Source organism: Erpetoichthys calabaricus, chromosome 1, assembly GCF_900747795.2.
Source record: "Erpetoichthys calabaricus chromosome 1, fErpCal1.3, whole genome shotgun sequence".
Classification (NCBI taxonomy): Eukaryota; Metazoa; Chordata; class Cladistia; order Polypteriformes; family Polypteridae; genus Erpetoichthys; species Erpetoichthys calabaricus.
Window position 1 is genome coordinate 117,647,093 of NC_041394.2, and position 22,720 is coordinate 117,669,812.

Consider the following 22,720-nt stretch of genomic DNA (forward strand, 5'->3'; position numbering starts at 1 on the left):
TAACTATTTGTAAAAGTGCCTTACCTGGGCCTTATTTTCGGGTGAGGGCTTATATTACCGTTACATCAGAAATTACTGCTAGGTCTTACTTTCGGGGTAGGTCTTACTTTTGGGGAAACACGGTATGTAATTACTTGAAGGATCTTATATTACTTTTTGTCTTACAATGACTTTATAAAGTTATTTTAATAATATGATATTTAAAGATGTAGAATTCACTCAGTGTCTGTTTAATTTGCTATTTTATTGAGTATGGCAGACTTTCTTTTACAGAAAATTTTGCTTTCAACCTTAGAGCAGTCTCATATTTTTTTTGTATTTAACTGACTTTGGTGTCCCCCAGTTCTCCCCATGAGTGGCATGGTTAATACTTCTTCATTTTTTCGTTTCATTTACAATATAATGCAAAATACGTGTGGACAGCTGACCATCATACACCAACTGTATATTAGCTTGTTGGGCATCCCAACTATGAAAACTATGACTATTAATATGCAGTTAGCCCCCCTTTTCAGGTAGAACAGCCTACACTCTTCTAGGAAGGCTTACTACAAGTTTCTGGAGTGTGTCTGTGGGAATGTGTGCGCATTCAGCCAAAAGAGCATTTGTGAGGTCAGGTTCTGATGTTGGATGAAAAGACCTGATCCACAATTAGTGTTCCAATCATCTCAAAGGTTTTCAATATTGTTGATATCTGGGCTTAGTGTAGGCCACTTGAGTTCCTCCATACCAAACTCATCAAACCATGTCTTTAGAAACTTGGCTTTATGCATGCGGACACAGTCAAACTGGAACACATAAGGACCTTCCCTAAACTGTTGGTAAAGTTGAAAGTTTAAATTGTCGAAATTGTATTTGTATACTGTAATATTAACAGTACCCTTCACTAGAACTAAGGGGCTTAGCTCAAACCTTGAAATCAGCCCCAGACTATTATCCCACCTTCATCAAACTTAATAGCAGGAACTGCTCAATCTGGAAGGTAGTGTTCTCCTGGCATCTACCAATCCCAGATTCATTGATCAAACTGCCAAATAGTGAAGTGTGATATATCACTACCAAGAGCATAGTTATACTGCTTCTGAGTCCAGTCGTAGTGTGCTTTACATAACTCCAGCAGAAACCTGACATTTTGCCTGGTGATGTTAGGCTTGGGTGAAGCTTCCAATGCATAGCATTTGTTCTTATGTTGCTTTCAGAGGTAGTCCAGATAGGTAAAGTTTAAGCACTATGAACTTAAGCATTTGGCAGCCCTGCTCTGTTAGTCTGTGTAGTCCGTCACTTCATGGCTGTGTTGTTGTTGCCCGTACTTCCATTTCAAAATAATATCACAGTTGACCAGGGAAGGTCTAGCAGAGCAGAAATTTCACATACTGACTTGTGGCAAAGGTAGAATTCTGTGACATGTCCATGCTTAAAGTCACTGAGCTTTTCAGTACGACCCATTCTACTGCCAATATTTGTCAATGCATACACCTTAAAAGTAAATAATAAATAATCTTTTTCAAGGATAGAAAAAAATACACATCAAATGTGAAGATCTCAAGATCTCATTCTACTGGGAGCCTCTTTCAAATAAAAAAACTTCTTTATGTTAGAGATAAAATGTAGTCCACATGAAACTACAAAATTAAAACTCAAAGCAACAATTTAAATGAAAAAATACATCATAAACGCATGTGCAGATATCTAATATTTATCTGATATTTAAATTTCTTAGTTTTAATTAAATGTTTGCCATGAATCATTGTGACAATTTGGGACTAAAACAAAATTCGTATACAATATGTACAGATCTCAGATTTAAAGATTGAATATGAAAGAGTGACCCAGATCTGCATGCTTGTGATAATAACTCTCATCATGTAGTACATGTGAACCAAGGTTATTATAGTTAACGAAAACTAAAATCAAAACTGAAACTATTATTAAAAAAACACTTTCGTAAACTGAAATAAAATAATTAACAAAACCGAAATGAAAAACTAAAACTAAACGAAACTATTAAAGTAGCTGGAAAGACTAACTGAAATAAAATAATAATTTTATAATAATCTCTGTTGTTTTATGCCTGTCCATACTCCTATTACCCGCTCTTGCTCTGCTCATTATGGGTTTACTGTCCTTTATGGTGGTCTATTCAAGACTCACTGCCCCTAACCTTGACACTACATGCTTGTTGTTCTTTGTTTCCGTCAATACAGCTAGGTGGGGTCTGCACACTCATTCAAGTCTAAGAGCCCTGTTCGTCCGAAGCCCCTGTGATTTTCATGAGAAAATATTTTAAAAATTATAAAATTGTGTAAAATTGTTTATATTCAGTGTCTAGTTTTGATTATTTTTGGTTTTATCAGACAAAAACAAAACCAGATAGTAAACCAGGCAGTGTAGTAAGCTTCCACTAACATTAAACTCATATCCAAATCTGTTAAGTGTACAGTTCCGACTGATTGTGACACAAAACTAACTCCGTAGGCACTCCATGCCATAATTACTAAAACTAAAACTGAAACTAATATATATAAAAATAAAATAGAAATGTCTTTGTGAAATAAAAACTAAACTAAAACTAAAAATACACGATGAAGGAAAACTTCAGAAAAAGGTCAGAAAAAATATAGAAATAAAAACTAATAGAAAAAGGCAAAACTATAATAACCTTGATGTGAACCTTTAATTTCTGTACACAAATATGTCAATTCCTACTCTTTAGAATGAAAACACTTCTTCACTTTATTTGAATCACATGAATTAATTTATACTCCTTTATTTTCAATGTTTGGTTTTTCTGTGATGCTCTTATAACTGTGAAATATAAAAGTTTAATTTAGTTTCATGTCAAGCTTGTGGCTAAAGTGAAACTCTAAATATTTTTTGTTCTACTGGCTTGATGTTGTTATTATGGCATTAGGCTATTTATATAGAACACTCCACAGTTACTTTGAAATATTTGTAAAGAATAATTAGAATTATTAAGGGTGTACCTGACCCCAGAAGTGGATGCCCGGATGTAAGCCAATGCTTGGGATTAAAGGCCAATCCCTGCCACTATATGCTGATCTTGGAATTGGGAGGTAACAGCTAAACTTGGCAAGGAGTTAAGTGTGGCCAATGTGCACATTAAGACTTTGAATGGGTGGCTAGTGGACTAGACATCCCAGGAGGACAGAGTCAAAAACAAATTAATTCATTCGTCCTTGTTTATATAGTGGCATTACGGTATTTGCTTCCAATATATGCTATTATTCAATCAGTTTATAATATAAAGGATCTGTCACCTAAACAATTCAGGTTTGCAAGTGCTAATCACCAGAAACACCATCTTAAAATTTACATGAAGATCTGGGTGCTGACTTATAATGTACTCTCCTTCTCTACCATTCAAATACTGTTATGTAAAATGATCTGTTCAGTGTCACACCATATGCCAGGACTGTTATTTCAACCCATTTCTTGAATCTAATTTACAAAGTGGTCTATAGGGTGGTCTAAATCTAACTATGCAACTTTTAATGCAATGCAATGCAATAATTGCATAATTAGATCTGGACCAGCCTGTATTACTCGTTTGAGCATACATAACCATGAGCTCAAATTTAACACTTGTCAGTATAAAAGTAATTTTGAGTAAGTTTGATCAAACTTCTCATTAAGTCCTTGATCTGTACTTGCAAATTTTACCAGTTGGGAATGTGCTCTTGAATTTAATTTAATTTAATTAATTTAATTGAATTTCCCCTTGGGATTAATAAAGTATCTATCTATCTATCTATCTATCTATCTATCTATCTATCTATCTATCTATCTATCTATCTATCTATCTATCTATCTATCTATCTATCTATCTATCTATCTATCTATCTATCTATCTTCATCCTTGTCAGTAATTTTAAGTTTGAGAACTACTGTGGCATCTGCTGAAGCACACACAGTAATGGTGTATTAGAATTTAAATGCAATCCTTTATGTACCTCTGGCACCAAAGTCAGAACGTGTGACATGGTGGCCTAATCATCTCATTATCATAAATGGGAGCTTTTCATTTTTTTTATAAGCAGTAAGAGATTTTTTCACTTGTTTTTTTATATATATATATTGTCACACGCGTGCGCATGGGAGGCAGCTAAAGGGCTTGAGTAAGGGCAGTTCCGAGGCATGCTGGGATGTAGCAGAGTACACTGACTCTTTTTCTCCCTTTCCTGTAGACCATTCACGGGAGATCCCACCTGCCTCTCTTGACGTCACTTCCGGGACCGAGCCTATGTAAGAAGACCTTGCCGGCTCCGGCCCCTGTGATGTCACGTCCGGGCTCGAACCAATGCCTGAAGACCATGAGCCCGATCCCTATGATCTCACTTCCTGTCTTCCCCTTTAAAAGCCTGCACCTTTTTCCTATTCTCTCAGTTCTGTCTTGGAATCGGTTGTGTGCACATCAGTGCAGTATTCATTTAAAAAACGACTTTTGCAGGCAGGAAATCAATTACACGGGTGGCTGCCCCAAACCTTTCTATGACTCTGTGTCGAGTTTGTGACAATATATATATATATATATATATATATATATATATATATTATATGAACACGCTTCACCCTCAGCCCACAGCCTCTGTCTCGGATTAGCGCAGATATATCTCTCCTGCAAGCGAACTATGATTCTTAGCGCGATGTGAGAAGAAGCAATTCAACCAGAATTTGCAAGCAAATTATAGAAAAAAACCTGATTTAAATCTGTTAAGTAGTTCTCTTGTTTGCTAGTTAAGCAGAGGTAAGGTATGCCCTGAGGCTGGCACGTGAGTGAGGAGGGCAACGCCCCCCTCCCCTCAGCCCGCTGTGTGTTTCTCTGATTCGCGCAAATAAATCGGTACTGCAAGTGAACTATGATACCTAACGCAATGAGAGAAGTCGCAAAATCAACTGGAATGTTCAAGCAAATTATAGGGAAAACCCCGATCTAAATCCGTTAAGTAGTTCTCTCATGAAAAGCAGACAGACATACAGACAGACGTTGGATTTTATATATGGATAGATATGCAGAGCTGTTTTGTCTTGGTAGAGTAATATATATTGCTCTACTTTCCCCTATTGTATTATTAATATGTAGCCTTAGAATGCCTAATCTCACAGACTTACCACTGTTTATAAGGTACTAGCAAAATACCCGCGCTTCGCAGTGGAGAAGTAGTGTGTTAAAGAGGTTATGTAAACATATATATACATATACATATATACATATATATACATATCTACATATACACATATCTACATATGCATATATATACATATATACATACATATATATACATATACACATCCACATATATATATATATAAATATATGGAAGAGAAGGTCTGTGATACGATTTGCATATTTGCAGTTGGAGATCCACAAAGGGAGAAAAAACGAATCACGTATCATAAAATAGTTTTATTCCTGAGCTTTCAACCCCTATCAGGGGTCTTCATCAGAGGATAATGCTTAGACTTACAAGAATCAAAGGCAATATATAGCAACACATTCAGTACGGGGGGGGTGGGGATGGGGGGGGTGGGTGGAGGTGACTAAGTCAGTATGATCGGGGGGGGGGGGGGGTTGTATAGTTTAATTAATGTGTATATGTCCTTCTTAAGTTGGCATATGCTGGGTTTATGTCCAAGTGTCTGTTGATGGCGTTTTCATCTGATAGCCAAGACTCGGCCAACTCTCTGGCGCTTTTTGTACTGGCCTTAAATTTTACTTTTACGTTGTCCCAGTTGAATGTGTGTCCTGTCGATTTAGTATGTGCATATATCAAAGATAGTGCGTCCTTTCTTCTGACGGCGTTGCGATGTTCCTGTACACGTGTTGAGAGTTTTTTTGACGTTTGTCCTATGTATACAGCTGAGCAAGAATTGCATGGAATACTATAAACTGCGTTTCGTGTTTAGGCTGTCGATTTCTTGTTTTTAGCATTAAACAGGACCATGCGCAGATTGCTGGTGGTTTTATGTGCTATTCTGATGCCCCACTTGGTCAGGGTGCGTGCCGTGCCTTCTGACACATTATGGTGATACGGGAGTGAATGCCAGGTGGGGTGGGGGTTCTGATTTACGTCGATTGTATGCTGATTCCTTTGGCGTCTGCTGTGTAGACTCCGATTAATGAATGATTTTGAGTATCCGTTCGAGGTGAAAAGTTGAAACAGATAGCGTCTCTCATTAATTTTTGTTTCCTTGGTATTACAATGCGTGTGGACTCGTTTAAATAGGGTTTTCACGCAGCTCCATTTCTGAGATACCGGGTGGTTGCTGGCGTAGTGTAGGATCTTGTCTGCGTAGCATTGTTTGCGGTAAACACTTGTGGTCAGGGTGGCGTCACTATTTCTTTTGATGTAAATGTCCAGGAAGTTGATGTGTCGATTGTTTTCTTTTTCCATTGTGAACTGGATTGCAGCTGGTTCTTTCTTAATATGACGAATGTGTCGTCTACAACAAGTATTACACACAGAAAGAAGGCATGCCGATGGGATCACCGTTATCTGGACTCCTAGCTGAACTGGTTATACAACGATTTGAAAACATAGCTTTATCCCAGATTACACCCAAAATTTGGATACGCTATGTAGACGACACATTCGTCATATTAAGAAAGAACAGCAGACGCCAAAGGAATCAGCATACAATCAACGTAAATCAGAACCCCCACCCCACCTGGCATTCACTCCTGTACCACCATAATGTGTCAGAAGGCACGGCACGCACCCTGACCAAGTGGGGCATCCAAATAGCACATAAACCCACCAACAATCTGCGCATGGTCCTGTTTAATGCTAAAAACAAGAAATCGACAGCCGAAACACGAAACGCAGTTTATAGTATTCCATGCAATTCTTGCTCAGCTGTATACATAGGACAAACGTCAAAAAAACTCTCAACACGTGTACAGAAACATCGCAACGCCGTCAGAAGAAAGGACGCACTATCTTTGATATATGCACATACTAAATCGACAGGACACACATTCAACTGGGACAACGTAAAAGTAAAATTTAAGGCCAGTACAAAAAGCGCCAGAGAGTTGGCCGAGTCTTGGCTATCAGATGAAAACGCCATCAACAGACACTTGGACATAAACCCAGCATATGCCAACTTAAGAAGGACATATACACATTAATTAAACTATACAACCCCCCCCCACCCCTTGATCATACTGACTTAGTCACCTGCACCCACCCCCCCCATCCCCCACCCCCCCATACTGAATGTGTTGCTATATATTGCCTTTGATTCTTGTAAGTCTAAGCATTATCCTCTGATGAAGACCCCTGATAGGGGTTGAAAGCTCAGGAATAAAACTATTTTATGATACGTGATTCGTTTTTTCTCCCTTTGTGGATCTCCAACTGCAAATATAAATATATATATACACATATCAACATATATATACACATACATAAACACACACATATACATATATACATACATACATAGTGCGTTGTAACACGGGCTGTGATTGTTACATGGGAGGGAGACGACAAATCACAGCTTCCCGCTTTCTAATCGGGCCTGTGATTGTTGCTTTGACTGATGCCTAGATCCCACAGTATGTTCCCTTAGGAGAGGCGTTAGGCAAGTGTAATTGAATAGTGGTGCTGCAAGTTTAGCTTTACACCTGTTTTTAAGGCTTATTGACTGAAAGGGGCTTTCATGAAAAAACTTAGGGCTTTGCTACAGGATACACCCTCCACAAGTTAAGGAAGTAAAAATAAAGGTATATATTTCTGTTTTATTTGAACCTTTTAAGTTTGTATGCGGGTGGCATGGTGGCGCAGTGAAAGGTGCCAGTTAGGAGACCCGGGTTCGCTTCCCTGCGTGGAGTTTGAATGTTCTTCCCGTGTCTGTCTGGGTTTCCTCTGGGTATTCCGGTTTCCTCCCACAGTCCAAAGACATGCAGGTTAGGTGCATTGGCGATTCTAACTTGTCCCTGGTGTGTGGTTGTGTGCGCCGTGCGGTGGGCTGGCACCTTGCCCGGGGTTTGTTTCCTGCCTTGTGCCCTGTCTTGGCAGGGATTGGCTCCTGTATTTAGGATATAGCGGGTTGGATAATGGATGGATGGACATTTGTATGCATAGCCCCATTTGCCCATTTTCGTTTTTTTTCTTTCTTCAGTAATATTTCAGCAAACCCGGAGCTTGTCAGTTCAAATCCTGGTACTGACACCACTGTGTGACCCTGAGGAAGTCACTTCACCTGCCTGTGCTGCAAAAAACAAAAGTAATGTAACAAATTGTACCTCAGATGTTGCAAGTTGCTGGAATAAAGGCATAAGTCAAATAGATAAATATGTATTATACACATAGGAACTATTCATTTATTTTCAGTTAAGTCATCTGCAGCAAACCTTTATAAATGAGGGTTTCTCCTTTTTAGATAGTGCAAACTGTTTCTTCTTCATTGAGGTTTTCTCTTGGAGAGCTTTTTTCATTTCATTGAAAATTAAAACAGCAGCTGCCAAAATATGTAGCTTTCTTATTAATTTTTCAACATTGTGTAAAATAACTTTATAAAGTAACATAAAAGGTTTAAATACTGGTTATCCTTTTACACTAAAATATTACTAAAGAGATACAAAAAAAGTAAAATGCATATGTTGTTTTTCTTTAAGGAGATTAAATATTACTGAAGAAAGAAAAAAAAAAAAAACTAAAACAGCCAAATGGGGCTATGCATACGAACTTAAAAGGTTTAAATAAAACAGAAATATATACCTTTTATTTTTACATCCTTAACTTGTGGAGGGTGTATCCTGTAGCAAAGCCCTAACTTTTTTCGTGAAAGCCCGTTTCAGTCAATAAGTCTTAAAAAGAGGTGTAAAGATATTGACAATAAGCTACGCAAACCCACCAAGACATGCAATCGTTTAAATCAAGGCGCGAGTCGAAAAACACCATCCCATACTATTAGTTAACGATTAACACATTTCTATATGTATTGTAAGCATACAATACAACTGATAATATGTTGCGCTTATTTATCTGGTGTACCGACATTTTTGTGCGTTTAACGGCTGAAATCTAACGTGGTTTGTGCCTTTCAGAATGAAAACAGTTTGCATTTACCTTTTTAATAAAAGGCGAGCTTTTAAGCCTGAGAAATCACCCCGTAAATGCACACGTTTAATTCTTTATCACTTCAAACAACTGAACTATCCAAAACATTTCAGGCATACATCCAGCATTCAAACTATGTATAAAAAGCACAACTGTTAAAGGAATTCAGCATTTCTTAATTGAAAATGTTCCTTTAATCCTCAACATGTCTCAATGAGTGGTTCTGGTGGTTTTACTTGACATTTTGATCTTCTGGTTAATTGTGTTTGCAGTTGAGATGTTCTTTCCTGATTTATACTTGTTTTCTCGTTAATATTTGTTTCGCTGGTGTTAGTGTTCTGATTAGAGGTTATTGGTCCTTTGATGTCTCGACGGTTTCTTCTTAGAACAGCTCCTATTACGCAATTCCGTCACATACTGGTCTGTTGTTTCGCCGCTTTTCTGGAAACATGTAAAAAACTTGTGCCGCTCAAACGTCACATTGCGCTTTGGGTTGCAATACGTTTCGAATTTTTCAACTATTTTGTTCAATTTCATATTGTCTCCATCTTCTTCAAACTGAAAATTGTTATACACCTCTAGCGCCTCTTCACCAATTACATGTAGAAGCATAGACGCTTTCGTTTTTTCACTTTTCCTATATGCTTCAATCGCAAGATACAACTCGAATCTCTGTTTAAATCTTTTCCAATTTTCAGCTACATTTCCCTTTAACTGGAGATTTGGTGGGGGCTGTAATCCTTCCATATTTTTTTTTCTCTTTTGCTAGAACGTTTCTGACCACGTTTTCGGGTTACTCACAGACACGAGGCTCGTTCAAAAGCTGAACCTCTTCTTCACATTCCCCTTCCAATCTGCCACTTCTGACACCATGTAGTGATCTTGTTAGGTTCGTAGTTTAATCAATACACAGGATTGAAAGATATAATAACTTTTTAATAGACAGACTTTAGAGACATTTACTGTACATGTTACTGCTCGTTCTTTAGTTCACGCCCATTCTCCTACTTGCATCGGCATTCACAGGCATTACTAATCATTCTGTAAGTATCCCTTAATAGACCTTACTAATCAACTATCATTACAAAATCCAACGTGGTTTGTGCCCTTCAGAATGAAAACAGTTTGCATTTACTTTTTTAATAAAAGGCGAGCTTTTAAGCCTGAGAAATCACCCCGTAAATGCACACGTTTAATTGCACATGTGTTAATATGTATGCTTACACAGTATTAAACCCACCAAGACATGGAATCATTTAAATCAAGGCGCTGCGATACCTTCTTCCAGATTGGCCCCAAGGCGTTTCACGTGATTACGTAGGAGGCGTGATGACGCGATACGCGACTCCGCCCCCGTCCATTACAGTATATGGACAAAAAAGAGGTTCCAGTTATGACCGTTACGCTTTGAATTTCGAAATGAAACCTGCCTAACTTTTGTAAGTAAGCTGTAAGGAATGAGCCTGCCAAATTTCAGCCTTCCACCTACACGGGAAGTTGGAGAATTAGTGATGAGTGAGTGAGTGAGTGAGTGAGTGAGTGAGTGAGTGAGTCAGTCAGTCAGTCAGTCAGTCAGTCAGTGAGGGCTTTGCCTTTTATTAGTATAGATTATTGTATATAACTTATCCCCACCTTCCCTTCTATATCTATAACCTCAGGCAATTAGATGTAGTAAAAAGACTAATGTATTATTGATAATATTCGTAAATAATATCAAAATGCATAGTATATTTGAATATTGGCAACCATACAACCTGATTAAATGATGATATGTAGTTCAGGTGGCACACATACTTGTAATTACTTAAATGTCTCTAGTTAAGGCATCATTGGTGCTCAGCTTTCAGCCACATGTCTTTTCAAAACGGCTGCTAAACTGTGCTCTTCATTGTGTTGTCTTCATCATCACAGATTAACAAGAGAGAGATACTTCATCATATGTTGGTTGGTAAGAGAGAGAGATTGTGAGGTAGAAGCACATATACTTATAGATTCTCTGTCCAACCCCTAGAGCCAATAGGACATCATGGTACTTAAAAGCTTCTGATCCAAGCCAATTCCAAACAGCCATACTACAGACCAATGGAGGAAATAGAACATCTTAACACCTGCCCCCAAACCATATGTTAAGGTAACCTGGGTTTCTTGCGGAGGATGAAAGACTTTAGCAAAGAAACACTCGCCAAACTGGTTTAAGGCACATCCTCTCCCAACTCTGTCGTAAAATTCAAAGAGGCTCAGTCATATTTGGGGTAAACACTAAATTACATTGCTTTGCCTAAATTACAAATAAAGACATACAAAATATTTATCAAGTTATATGTAAAATCTCAAATCACAACAAGAGCAAATCATTATACATGTACATTTCTGTAATTTCAGCTTAAAGTTAAAAACAATTTCATCCACACTTATATGAAATAAAAAGCTTGAAGAAAGTATTATAAACTAATAAGATCTAAAAAATTTAAAGCCATAATCAAGTTAGGAAAGTATTGTTATGAATAGTTCAAAAGAAGAGCATGCACAAAAAAAATAAAATGAGAAAAGGACTGGGAGATGGACAGCCTTTATAGAGCAGACAGAAATCTTAGCCAGTGAAGAGGCTGTGGTCAAAACCTCCAGAACATTTGTTCAGAACCAATAATCACAACCAGAAACGGTAAACCCTTTGTTGAATTGGGATGGTATAAGTTGTAGTTTGTTTTTTTCAGTGCTACAATTCCTCTCTGTGACATACTATCTTTGAGTATTTTTAGCTAATGAATTATTCAGCACAAGTGTGCCAAGAAATGCTACTAGGGCTCCTTCATACCTACAGCAAGACACCTCACTATGACTACTTTCTTATCATTAGTAAAGTCAGAAGTTTTTTTGTGCTTCTTGTTTTTTTGTAATTCATGTGTATGTTAGAGATTGTTGTGGTTGGAGTTTGTTAAAATATTCCTTATTTTTTTGAAGAAAGATGAGGTTTCCAATCTTTAATCATCATTCTGGACTGTAGTGTATTATAATAATCCCAGGAGGGCAGCTTATTCTCAAATGATGAATCCATGTCTGGCATCAATAATCATAATGACTGAAGACAGAATTCTTGGCCAACACATTAGAGGGGAAAGCAACTCTTCATTTCAAACATACTGTATTTTGAGAAAGACATTTTCCTGTTTATCAGGTGCATGTAGTTATCCAGATCTAAGTCTTAATAGTATTTTAGCAAAAAATGCATGTATTTTTCATGTTCTGAGCATTTTAATTGATAATGAACATTGTATTTATGGGACTCCATTTGCATGAGAATTTTGTTTCTTTTTTCAATTGTCCAGAGTTGGTCAACGCTGGGTCCTGTGCAATTTGAATCTTTCATATGTTGTTTCTCCATGAAAACAACAGATTAAAATTATTTACCAGGCACCACTACAAACTGCATGGGGTAATTGTTTGCAAAAATATTTTTGGGTTAAGTATTGTTTTAAAGCCTGAGATTGCACTGTAATATATTATGTGATAAAAAAACAACCATATCCACAAGTAAAGCTGTAAATGATTTAGTCTGGGGGACTGAAAATGAATGGATTACTAAATAATAAACTGGTAGACATTTCAACAAGATTATGAGGACTATGCACTTGCAGTTTGGCAGAGAAGCCTGTGAAAGATCAAACACATATTTGCTGTATAAGCATAGCCTAATGCTGTATTTGGAACAAATAGATATTTGAAGTTTTCCAACAGCACTGGAATCTTACTTAAACCTGCAAAGGATGTAATGTATAAAGGTTTGTCTTTGGTAGCTGCAAATACAATGATAGTGAAATAACTGAGTTTCTTTACTTGACTTTGAGGAAAGGCAACCAGTTGTGAACACTGCATTAAAGGATGCACTAATAAAAGACCTGCGGTGGGCTGGTGCCCTCCCCAGGGATTTGTTCCTGCCTTGTGCCCTGTGCTGGCTGGGATTGGCTCAAGCGCACCCCCGTGACCCTGTGTTAGGATATAGCGGTTGGATGATGACTGACTGACTGACTGACTAATAAAAGACAGGTTAGGGCTAGGTATCTAAAAAGAAACCACATAGCGCCATCTGCTGAGAAACAGAGAACAGCACTATAGAAATCTGTTGCATAGCTAAATCAGAGTATACGTATACAAGTTTTGAAGCAAAACTGACAGCAGAAGACCATGTAAATACTACTCTAAAAATATGATGATGCACAAGCAGCACAGCTGTGCCATTATTAGCAATATGCAATACTGTGGCTCAGGACATAATCATAGCAAAATGCAATGCTCCTCTGATGGGAAGATTTGCAGGAGCTGCTGCTAATCTAATTACTATGAATGGTTGTGCAAATGATGGAGAATAATGCTTCTGAAAGTGATGATCACACAACACACTTCATATGCTCACAAGTGAGACTATGGGCAATCTTAACACCAGAGAAATAATGGTTGTCATGCACGGGCTTATGGCACACTTATAATGTCCAACAAGCCCCTGCTATGGTAGAGTGACTTTAGTACAACATGTGTAGAAGAAGATGATTTTGTTATATTTCATATTCTTTAAATTATTAAAAAGATTGCAGACACTTTTTGACATTTAAAGCAATATGCTTTAAAGCAGTGGTCCCCAACCTTTTTGACAGTAAGGACCACTTTATTAGATGCAAATTTTTCCACGGACCGGTCGGTGGGGGGGGGTTCGGGGGGGCAGTTTTATACACAATTTACATAACATTTCTATTATTATTAAGTTATTAAGCAGTTCGCATACGTTTGCAACCCGAGATTTTTCTTCTTTTTTTGCATATAACAAAGACATATGCTTTGCATTTGCCATTCCAACAGATTGCACATCACAAACATTAACACTGTTATCGTTTTTTTCGTGTCTGCCATTTCTATAGAAGGGTGACAATGAGTTAAATTCCAATGGATGTTTTTCAGATGTTGACAAGCAATAAGCAAAAGGTATCACTGAAAACCACAGAAAACAAAAACATCAAAAAAAAAAAAAAAACGGTACGAGGAAAGTTCAAAGAAAGAATTTTTTTTTACAATGTTTCTGTTTGGGGATCGTTGTGTAGCCTAAATGTGTACAACTGAGCTGCGGCCACAGATCTAACTGCTCTGTGGATGATTCATTCAAGCATTTCAAGGTCACCTCGTTGTAATGAAAGCATCTGCTGAATGTACTTCATAGTAATGAGATTTCTATAGTCTCGTGTCATATGGGGAAACTGTCGGGACCGTAAAAATACTTTGTTGTAATACTCTCTCACCTCGGTCTCTCTCCTCTCTCTGGGCCGCTGCAAAGCCCCGCCCACCAAGCATTCTGAAAAGTCTGAGTGAGTCTCCGTTGCCGGCAGTTCTCTCGCGGCCCAGCTGTCAGACGGCTGCGGCCCGGTAGTGGGTCGCGGACCGGTGGTTGGGGACCCCTGCTTTAAAGTATGTGCTTTAAATGTTCAAGCAAGAAATGCTTATAATTAATCTAGTAAAGTATCTCGTCTAATCATATGAAGGAGTAAATGCTACCAGAGAAAGCAGACAGTGTAAAACGGGCATTCTAGCAAGACGATTGTTTAACCATAAATGGTAAACTGGTCATTTGCTGAACTTTCCACATGCATTAAAGCTTTTGAACCATTGGTTATTTTTGTGCATGCTCATCTCATTGCCATGTGGTGATATGGTCTAGTAAACTGGCATTGGACAGAGAGAGGCTAGTGGTGTTCACTAGGGCCCTAACAACCTTTCAAAAGTGAAAGGGTCATCTATATTCTACTAGTAAAGAGAAGATGGAGTAGCAGAAAGATCACAGCCATGCAGCAATGTAACCTTAAGAGCAATACAATTCCTTACACACATAAGTGTGTCAGCCTGCATCATCTCTGATAGCTCCTCAAATAGCCAGGTTGTATAATTTGGTTTACCAGACGTCTTTACAGTATTTGTTTTTGCTTTTTTGGAACATTAACAATATTTAAGAATGTTAAAATTTGTGATGACTGATGGCTTTATTGCCTACTCCGTTTGTTTGCCTTATTGTCCTGTCCTTCCATTTGGGATATAGAGAAAGAGAAGACTACTTCTAATAGGAGAAGCTGAAGCAAATTAGCAGTAGGTGCCTTGCAATTCAGAGTAAGATGCTGCCAAGCTGAAGCTATACTCACAATTATAGTATGCAATCAATGGTAATTTTCTGAGCTGCATGAACAAGTAGTTGGAAACACATGTACATGAGCTTGAATTTAAAATTGTTGGGACTAAACAGACCACTTTTGTCCAGGCCAAATTGTGAACCACTAAAATTTCCCATTCCATATGGTGTTGTACAAAGCAGAGCATACACTTAACAGTTTCACTCTCAAAACAGTTTGTCATTAATGCGTATGATGTTGATGTTTTCAGTGGACCAATGGAATCTGTCCCAGGAGATATCTGTTTTGACCTGGATACGTCTGTTTCACCTGTGCAGCATGCTTCTCATAATGCGATGCAGTGCGTATTGCATCACCAAGTAGCTGAGTAAGCAATATGATAAAAAAGGAAAAAACAAAGTTCAGTTAATTGACCCAAAATTTTTCAACTTTGCCTTTAAAAGGTCAAGTTACATCATGACTATGTCTGAAAGTGTACTATCCAACCTGCCGCAGGCATGGCTGTTCAGTCTTGTAGATGTTCTACATTGGGAAAATTGATGAAAAAAGCAGTTATAACAACTTTTTGGGAAGAAAGAGGGGGCTCAAATTTCTATTTTCAGTGTCAGTGGCTCCAAACTGTACCAGGGTAAACAATATGAGATGCAATGAGGCCTGACAGGTGTTGTGCCAATTGCAAAGAATATTCTAGATGTAGACTGTGACAGCCTACAAAGTCAAAGCTATACAGGACATGCCACATCCAACAGAAATGAAATCTTTGCAGCCTTCCTGGTGTAAAAGGAATAGTCTCGACACACTTAAAAAGGTTTTGGGCAGCCACCCGTATATTATTCCTGACTGCAAAAGATTCTTGTTTGAATACAGAGATGTTCTCTATACCGAGTCCAAAACAGAACTGTCGATGGTTTGTCAAGATGGCAGTTTTAAGGGATAGGACAGAAAGTGATGTAAGGGAACCGGAAGTGATGTTCTTCAGTAGTCAGTGTAGGTGCCAGAAGTGATAATTTTCTAGGCGCCTGAACCGGAAGTGATATTTTTCTGGATGCCGGAACCGGAAATGATGTCATCTGTTTTAACTCAGACCGGTTTTCCCGCAGCTGGTCTGTAGAGATAACAGGATAAGGTTTAGTGCACCCCGCTACCCCATGGCCTGGCGTGGAATTACCTTTGCTTGGTCCATTCAACGTCTTCCTAGTTGCACGTGTGTGACACTGGCTACATTTTTGGTCCACCTGTCAGGAGACAAAGACAGACAAAGAAGCAATTTGTCTTTGGCTTGCCAAGTACAAAGCTGCAGTCCTTGAAATAAAGCATCTTGTCACATCCTTAGCAGTTCCGAGATGTCTGTGACTATAATATTAGGAATACAATACAGAGTAATTCTAGCAAAACATTGCCATCCCATTGCAGGAGGTTTATTGAGTTTCCCTTGCATGCTGCTGAACAAAACAATGCCGAAATTGAAAAAGAATGCTTGTCTATGGACATAATATTGTCACAGTAGGAAACAAACACTAACCTCTCATCTCAGTATTCCTTGCTCTTTGCACTTAAATGAGTAAATAAACATGCTGCTTTCTCTTGAGAGCTATACTGTAAATTAAAATTTATACAAACCTGGTCCAGAAACATCCATAACTAAAGCACTGAGTAAACCGACAACTGAGAAGACAGCACATGATGACAGAGTTAGAGACACAAGCCACCAGGACAAACATGCTGCAGAGGTACATGAACCTACTGTCTATTTGAATGTTGCTTCCTTCAGATCAAGCAGCGCACAGAGCAAGATATGATACCTTTGAGACCCTTAAGGCAGTTGTAATATCAAGATTGTTAAGGAGAAGACATTGTTGTCAATGAAAGAATATTGGAGCTTCACAAACAAAATCAGTTTGGATAAAACACTATAGAGTCATTGCAGCCAGAGGCTTCAATGCATACAGTAAAGTCATGTGGGGGGGGAGGGGGGAGGGGGGGGGTGATGGATGTTAAAGAGTCAAAAGAACATCGATGTCTTACTAACCACTAACTTGATCCTGTGATTTAGCAAGCATGGATCACTATTTTACTTGGCAGAACAAGATTTCCTCAATATTGTTAACCATTATTCACATTTTTGGCGGACCGTGCTGTTGCCAGATTGGTCAAATGAAGGAAATATTAGACATTTCAAGGCCCAGTTTGCTTGTTGTGGGCAGTCAGGCAGGGTTATTTCAAACAATGAACTCAAATTTTTAAGTGAAAAGTTCAGGATGTTTGTTATGGAATTGGGGTTTCAGCATGTTGCATCTTCTCCACAGTACTATGAAACAAAAAAACAATGCAAAATTTGCGCTTAAAGTTGTGATGCAGTTGTAGAGAACAGCAAAGCATCATAGTGCTGTTCTTTTATTGGTAAAGTATACCCACAGAGAGCATGGAATGCAGTTTAGCACAGCGGCTCATTGCCTGGAGACTACATGCATCCCAGTTAGTTACTGAAAAATTAAGTTAATTGACTCCGGTATTGTTTCTGATGTTCCTGAACTGTCATAGTAGACAAACTTCACTGTGATTCCTTACAAAAAGATATGCCTGAACTTTATATCAGAGAACCAGTTCATGTGAAGCAGTTGCCTGGTAATTACACCCATTTTTGATTTAAATTGAAACCAAATCATAATGTCAGTTAGCAGTGACACTTCTTTCCTGACAGCACTGCATATATTTTCTACACTTGTATTATATGTAGCAGCTTACTGATCATTTTAGAGCTTTTATAAATTCAGCAGCTTGAGCTACTGCAAAAATGATTTGCAGCCAGGAAGTCTAAAGGGAAATACATCCTCTTTATGTAATAAAGCACCATTTTTGTTTTTTTCCTGCCAGTTATGCATACATTTTGGGGACAATTACTATGCAGTCAACATTTCATCTCAGACAACGTAAAAAGAAGGATAATTAAGAAAACGTTTAGAAGAGAAGCATGATTGCCTTCCTCCCTAACATTTGATCATTTATTGTTTTATGGAAAATCTAGGCCTGCTTCCTCATCTGTGATTGGTTTGGCATTTGGCCAGTACATTGTTCAACCTTTCTTCAGCCCCTGTCCAGCACCTGAAATACTTGTTAAAATGCTCAGCATAATTGAAGTCTGTAAGTAGCCATTTTACTTGCCAATCTTTATTTCCATGCTTGCTTTATTACAAGTTTCAATTATATCAACAAAACCATATACAGTATGTATCCACTTTAATAAAAAATAAGTCTCTGTGTGTCTGTCTATGTGTTTTGTATGGGTTGCTATGTCTCTGTCATTCCAAAAGATGTCGCATGACAAACATTTTTAGTATTAAAATGTATTGCATTTTTCATTCCAATAGATGGCACATCACAAATATTAACGCTTCTTATACAAATCCCATACCAAATGGTATATAACAGAGACATGTGCATTGCATGGTGCACTGCAAATGTTAACGCTGAGGTCTACGTTGATTACTTACCTGTCTTAGATGGGAATTACAGCCAGCCAATATAACAAATTAGAACTGCATAATATATGATATATTATATTATGAAATGTGTGCGTGTGTGTATATATATATATATATATATATATATATATATATATATATATATATATATATATAGGTCCAGGGCTCCGTAGGCACCGGGGCGCCTCCTGGCGGTGACCACGGGCCCCTACCGGGCTGAGCTTCAAAGCTCTGTACCCGTGGTCCCCAAAGCAACCAGGGTGGTCACCCCCTCGTGGTCTGGAGGAGGCGCAAGCCCTCTTCTGGTCCTCCTGGGCATTCCGGCTGGGTACCACCCCGAGCCGCGTGCCACAATATATATATATATATATATATATATATATATATATATATATATATATATATATATATATATATATAATATAAACGTGAATGTCTGTCTGTCTGTCTGTCTATTAAAGCACCATGCATAAACTACTGTACCTATTTCTGCAAAGCTTTGCAGCTATTTCCTGTATAGTCTACATTTGAATACAGGCTAATAAAATTTTACATTTGCTATGTATAATTATTTAGGAAAAAATAAAAACTGAGGAAACCTGGCATTTTTGCTTTGAACCTTTTAATCTTCAATATCAGCAGAACACAACAATATGATTTTTACTTCAAAACAATTAGAAGCAGAAACAACTGTTATGTTGACCACAGTCATTAGTGACATTTTTTTAATATTTAAGAGTCTTGAAAAAGAGTGAAAATGTTGCCAAAACATGTATCAAAAATCCATTCCCTCTTTTCTGAAGGTTCATAGTATGATGAACAAAAAGGGTTCTATTCAATTTTTGTCTATGGCAAATAATAAGGAAGCAAATTACCTATTTGTGATGAATTCAATACTTGAGTTGGAGTAACAAAAATCTTTTGAGATGGAGGAGATGAGGCAGACACATTGTGTGGATCCACCAGGAGTGCTTCTCAGAGAGGAGAAGAAGAATGTGTGTGCCGCTTTTCAATCATTTGTCTCTTGGTACAATCATTTGTCTCAACTGTGGTGCATTCCATACACTAACATTTCAATATTATTAATGAAATATTGAGATAGTTAATATTACTGTTCTATGAATTGTTCTTTGCTGCAAAGGTACTGTATTTCTATTTCTCTAAAGCTTACACTTAATTTCATAGTAATCTTTCGCAATGTCTTTATGAGCTCAGAACCACTATATGTTAAATATTACTTAAAAATACATATTTTTCTGTTGTAGTGAGGAAGTCATTAAGTGTCAGATCTACTTTTTAGTTATCTTATGCATGTAATGCACATTCTGTTGCTCTTCTGGACAAAGCTGGGTAGAATAGGTAGTATATGTGATACTGTATAATGCAGAGTGTGCCTATATATATGTTGTATGGGTTTAGCAGTTTGTTACTTGATTTTTCAATAGTTAGTGTCAACCTAAAGTGTTTTTAAAGCCAATGTCAACTTTACAATTAGAAATACAAGATGCCACTCATTGATTCTAATGATGCAGATCAAAAGATTTACATATAATTACAATTACATAATTTGACGAGAACTGGCAATTCAGTAAAACATAAGTGATCAATTACTATTTAACTTTAGCAAAATATCACACAACTAAGTAGTGAAGGTCCCCAAAGTATTATATTTTACTACATTACTTATGGTTCTCTGAATGAAGAAAAGCTTTTCAATTTTTGTGTGAAATTTACTTTTAAAATATCTCCACATGTACCATCTTGTTGTTTTAAAATAACTTATTTTAAAAAAATCTGGAATCCATTTTACTAATTCTCTTCATAATTTAGAATTCTTCCATCATGTCTCCTTCTAACATCCATTTGCTTTATCTGAAAAGACTGAGGTCTTTCAATAAGTGTTATAATCAACTTAGTCACTCTTCTATGTACCTTCTAGTGTTATTATATCTTTTTTGTAGTATATAGGCCATGCAGAGATGCATACAATATTCCATATTTAGGGTTAACTAACAATACATTTTCAGTGGCAATGAAAATAAGAGCAAAAGTGGCAGTGATGGTGAAGCAAAATTTATTACAAAATAGTAGTGCAGTGCCATCACCCAAATAAGAATAATAAATAAATAAACTAAAAAAAACATAAAATAAAATTGGTAAAAAAAATTGTAAAAGTTTCCCCTGTAACTACATCTCAGTTTTCTTGCTGTGGCAACTAGATTTTTAACTGAAATGTCTGGATACTGATATTTAGTACACGTCCTATACAAGGGTTCCAAGGTCAGTGGCAGTAAAACTGCCACAAAACATCACTAATCAATAACTTATTTCAAGGTAGATATATGATTTTTTTTCCCTTTGTAAGTATCTTTCTTCTGATGTCAACTTGTTGATAGCATAACTGAATAAGGAGGTTGAATCTGATCATTTTACCCAGTCCAATTTAAGTCCTGAAGTTTTATTCACTCTTTTCTTACATGTCAATAAGAAGCATTTTCTTGTGTTCTTTGTTATAACGGCTCAACTATTAAGTCACAAACAAATATTGTACCCCTTACATTATGAGATTTAGATTTCACTATTTCCATATTGTGTGTGGACACAATATTCATCCATGGCCTTTTCCTTGTTAGTTTAACACTGATTTAGTAGTTTTGAATTGCAGTATTACTTACGTAGTGTGCTTCTGATATATTCCTTTATCTCTATTTTACAATCCTTTATGTGATTGATGCCAATTAAAATCATTTTTCTTTCTTGATTTGTCAGTTCTCTTACCATTTCCTTATGGTTATGGATTGGAAGGTTTTATCATGTATGTTACCTCATTTTATAATTTGGTAAATGAGGAAAATAAAAAACTTGTTTGTTTTTATATAAATATATATATTTTCATTACCTGGGATATTTATTTCATCTCATTGTTTTTAGGTCATCTTTACCAGATGTGCCAGTGAGCCTTGAGTCCGCTGAATGATAATTGTTAACCATTTTTGGTATGAAAATTTTGGTGGTGCCTAGCATACATGGGAGAGAGGCTGTCAGAAAGGGTGGAGCCATAAAAACTGTGTTTCAGTGTGAGTGATTAGCACGTTAAAAGCAGAGCTTATGAGACCTATTCCAATGGCCTGGGCATGCAAGCCTTATGAAGGATCCTGGGTTACATAGAGTCAAAGGCAACACCATCTACATTCATTTCCCCCAACTCAGTGAACCAAAGTTACCAGTGTGAGACAGAGCTGATGGCATGAAAGTGCAGGCAGGAGACACTGTGGATAAAAGATCAGTATATCCCTAAGGAAGGAGCTACAGAAGATTGAACCTATGACAGCATAGGTGAACGGTGGTTCAGAAAGGCAGGGGAGACAGGGAAAGATATACCATTTCACAATTTATTAGTCTACCAGCACTTTTGATGTTAAAATTTCAGCTGAATAATGCCATAAAAACCCACAAAATGAAGATCTATACACATACAGTTAAATACAATTACCAGAGGAGAGTTTTAAAATGATAGTTCAACATCAGATACTCAACACTGAAAGCAAAAATGCAAATGGATATGTATAAATATCCAATTTCTGTTCAATCAACAAAGTGCTAAATCTTATTGTAGATGAGTTATTGGCATGTTTCATTTTAATGAGGTTGACTACTCCAAATTTATAATTTCACACACCCTATTAATTAGATCACAGAAAATCAATCAATGGGATACTTACAGAGCTCTGGCCTTCAAAGCCCAATAGCAGAACTGAAAAGTTCAGGTTGCACACCCAGACACATTCCTAAGGATGTGTCTAGAACACTGCAGGGTCAAAGGGCCTGCCCAAGTAATTCAGGCACGGGCTAGCGGTGCCAGGCACAATGAAATGTTCTCATACTCCAAAAACAAATATTTTTCTATATAAGAAATTCCCTTGAGCTTACCATGGAAAAATGTGATTTTTTAAGACTAAGTTGAGAAGGCTATGAACGTTTGATGAGT

At 37.3% G+C, this 22,720-nt stretch overlaps 1 protein-coding gene across 1 annotated transcript in view; it reads left to right on the forward strand.

Moving 5' to 3' along the window:
• Nucleotides 1–22,720, forward strand: part of LOC114654860 (cystine/glutamate transporter-like) — an 81,720-nt gene that overhangs the window by 14,702 nt on the left and 44,298 nt on the right. Inside the window, exon 3 of the mRNA XM_028805695.2 lies at nucleotides 18,276–18,391. Within this exon, the coding sequence (XP_028661528.2) occupies nucleotides 18,276–18,391 (116 nt within the window). The remainder of the gene's footprint in view (nucleotides 1–18,275; nucleotides 18,392–22,720) is intronic.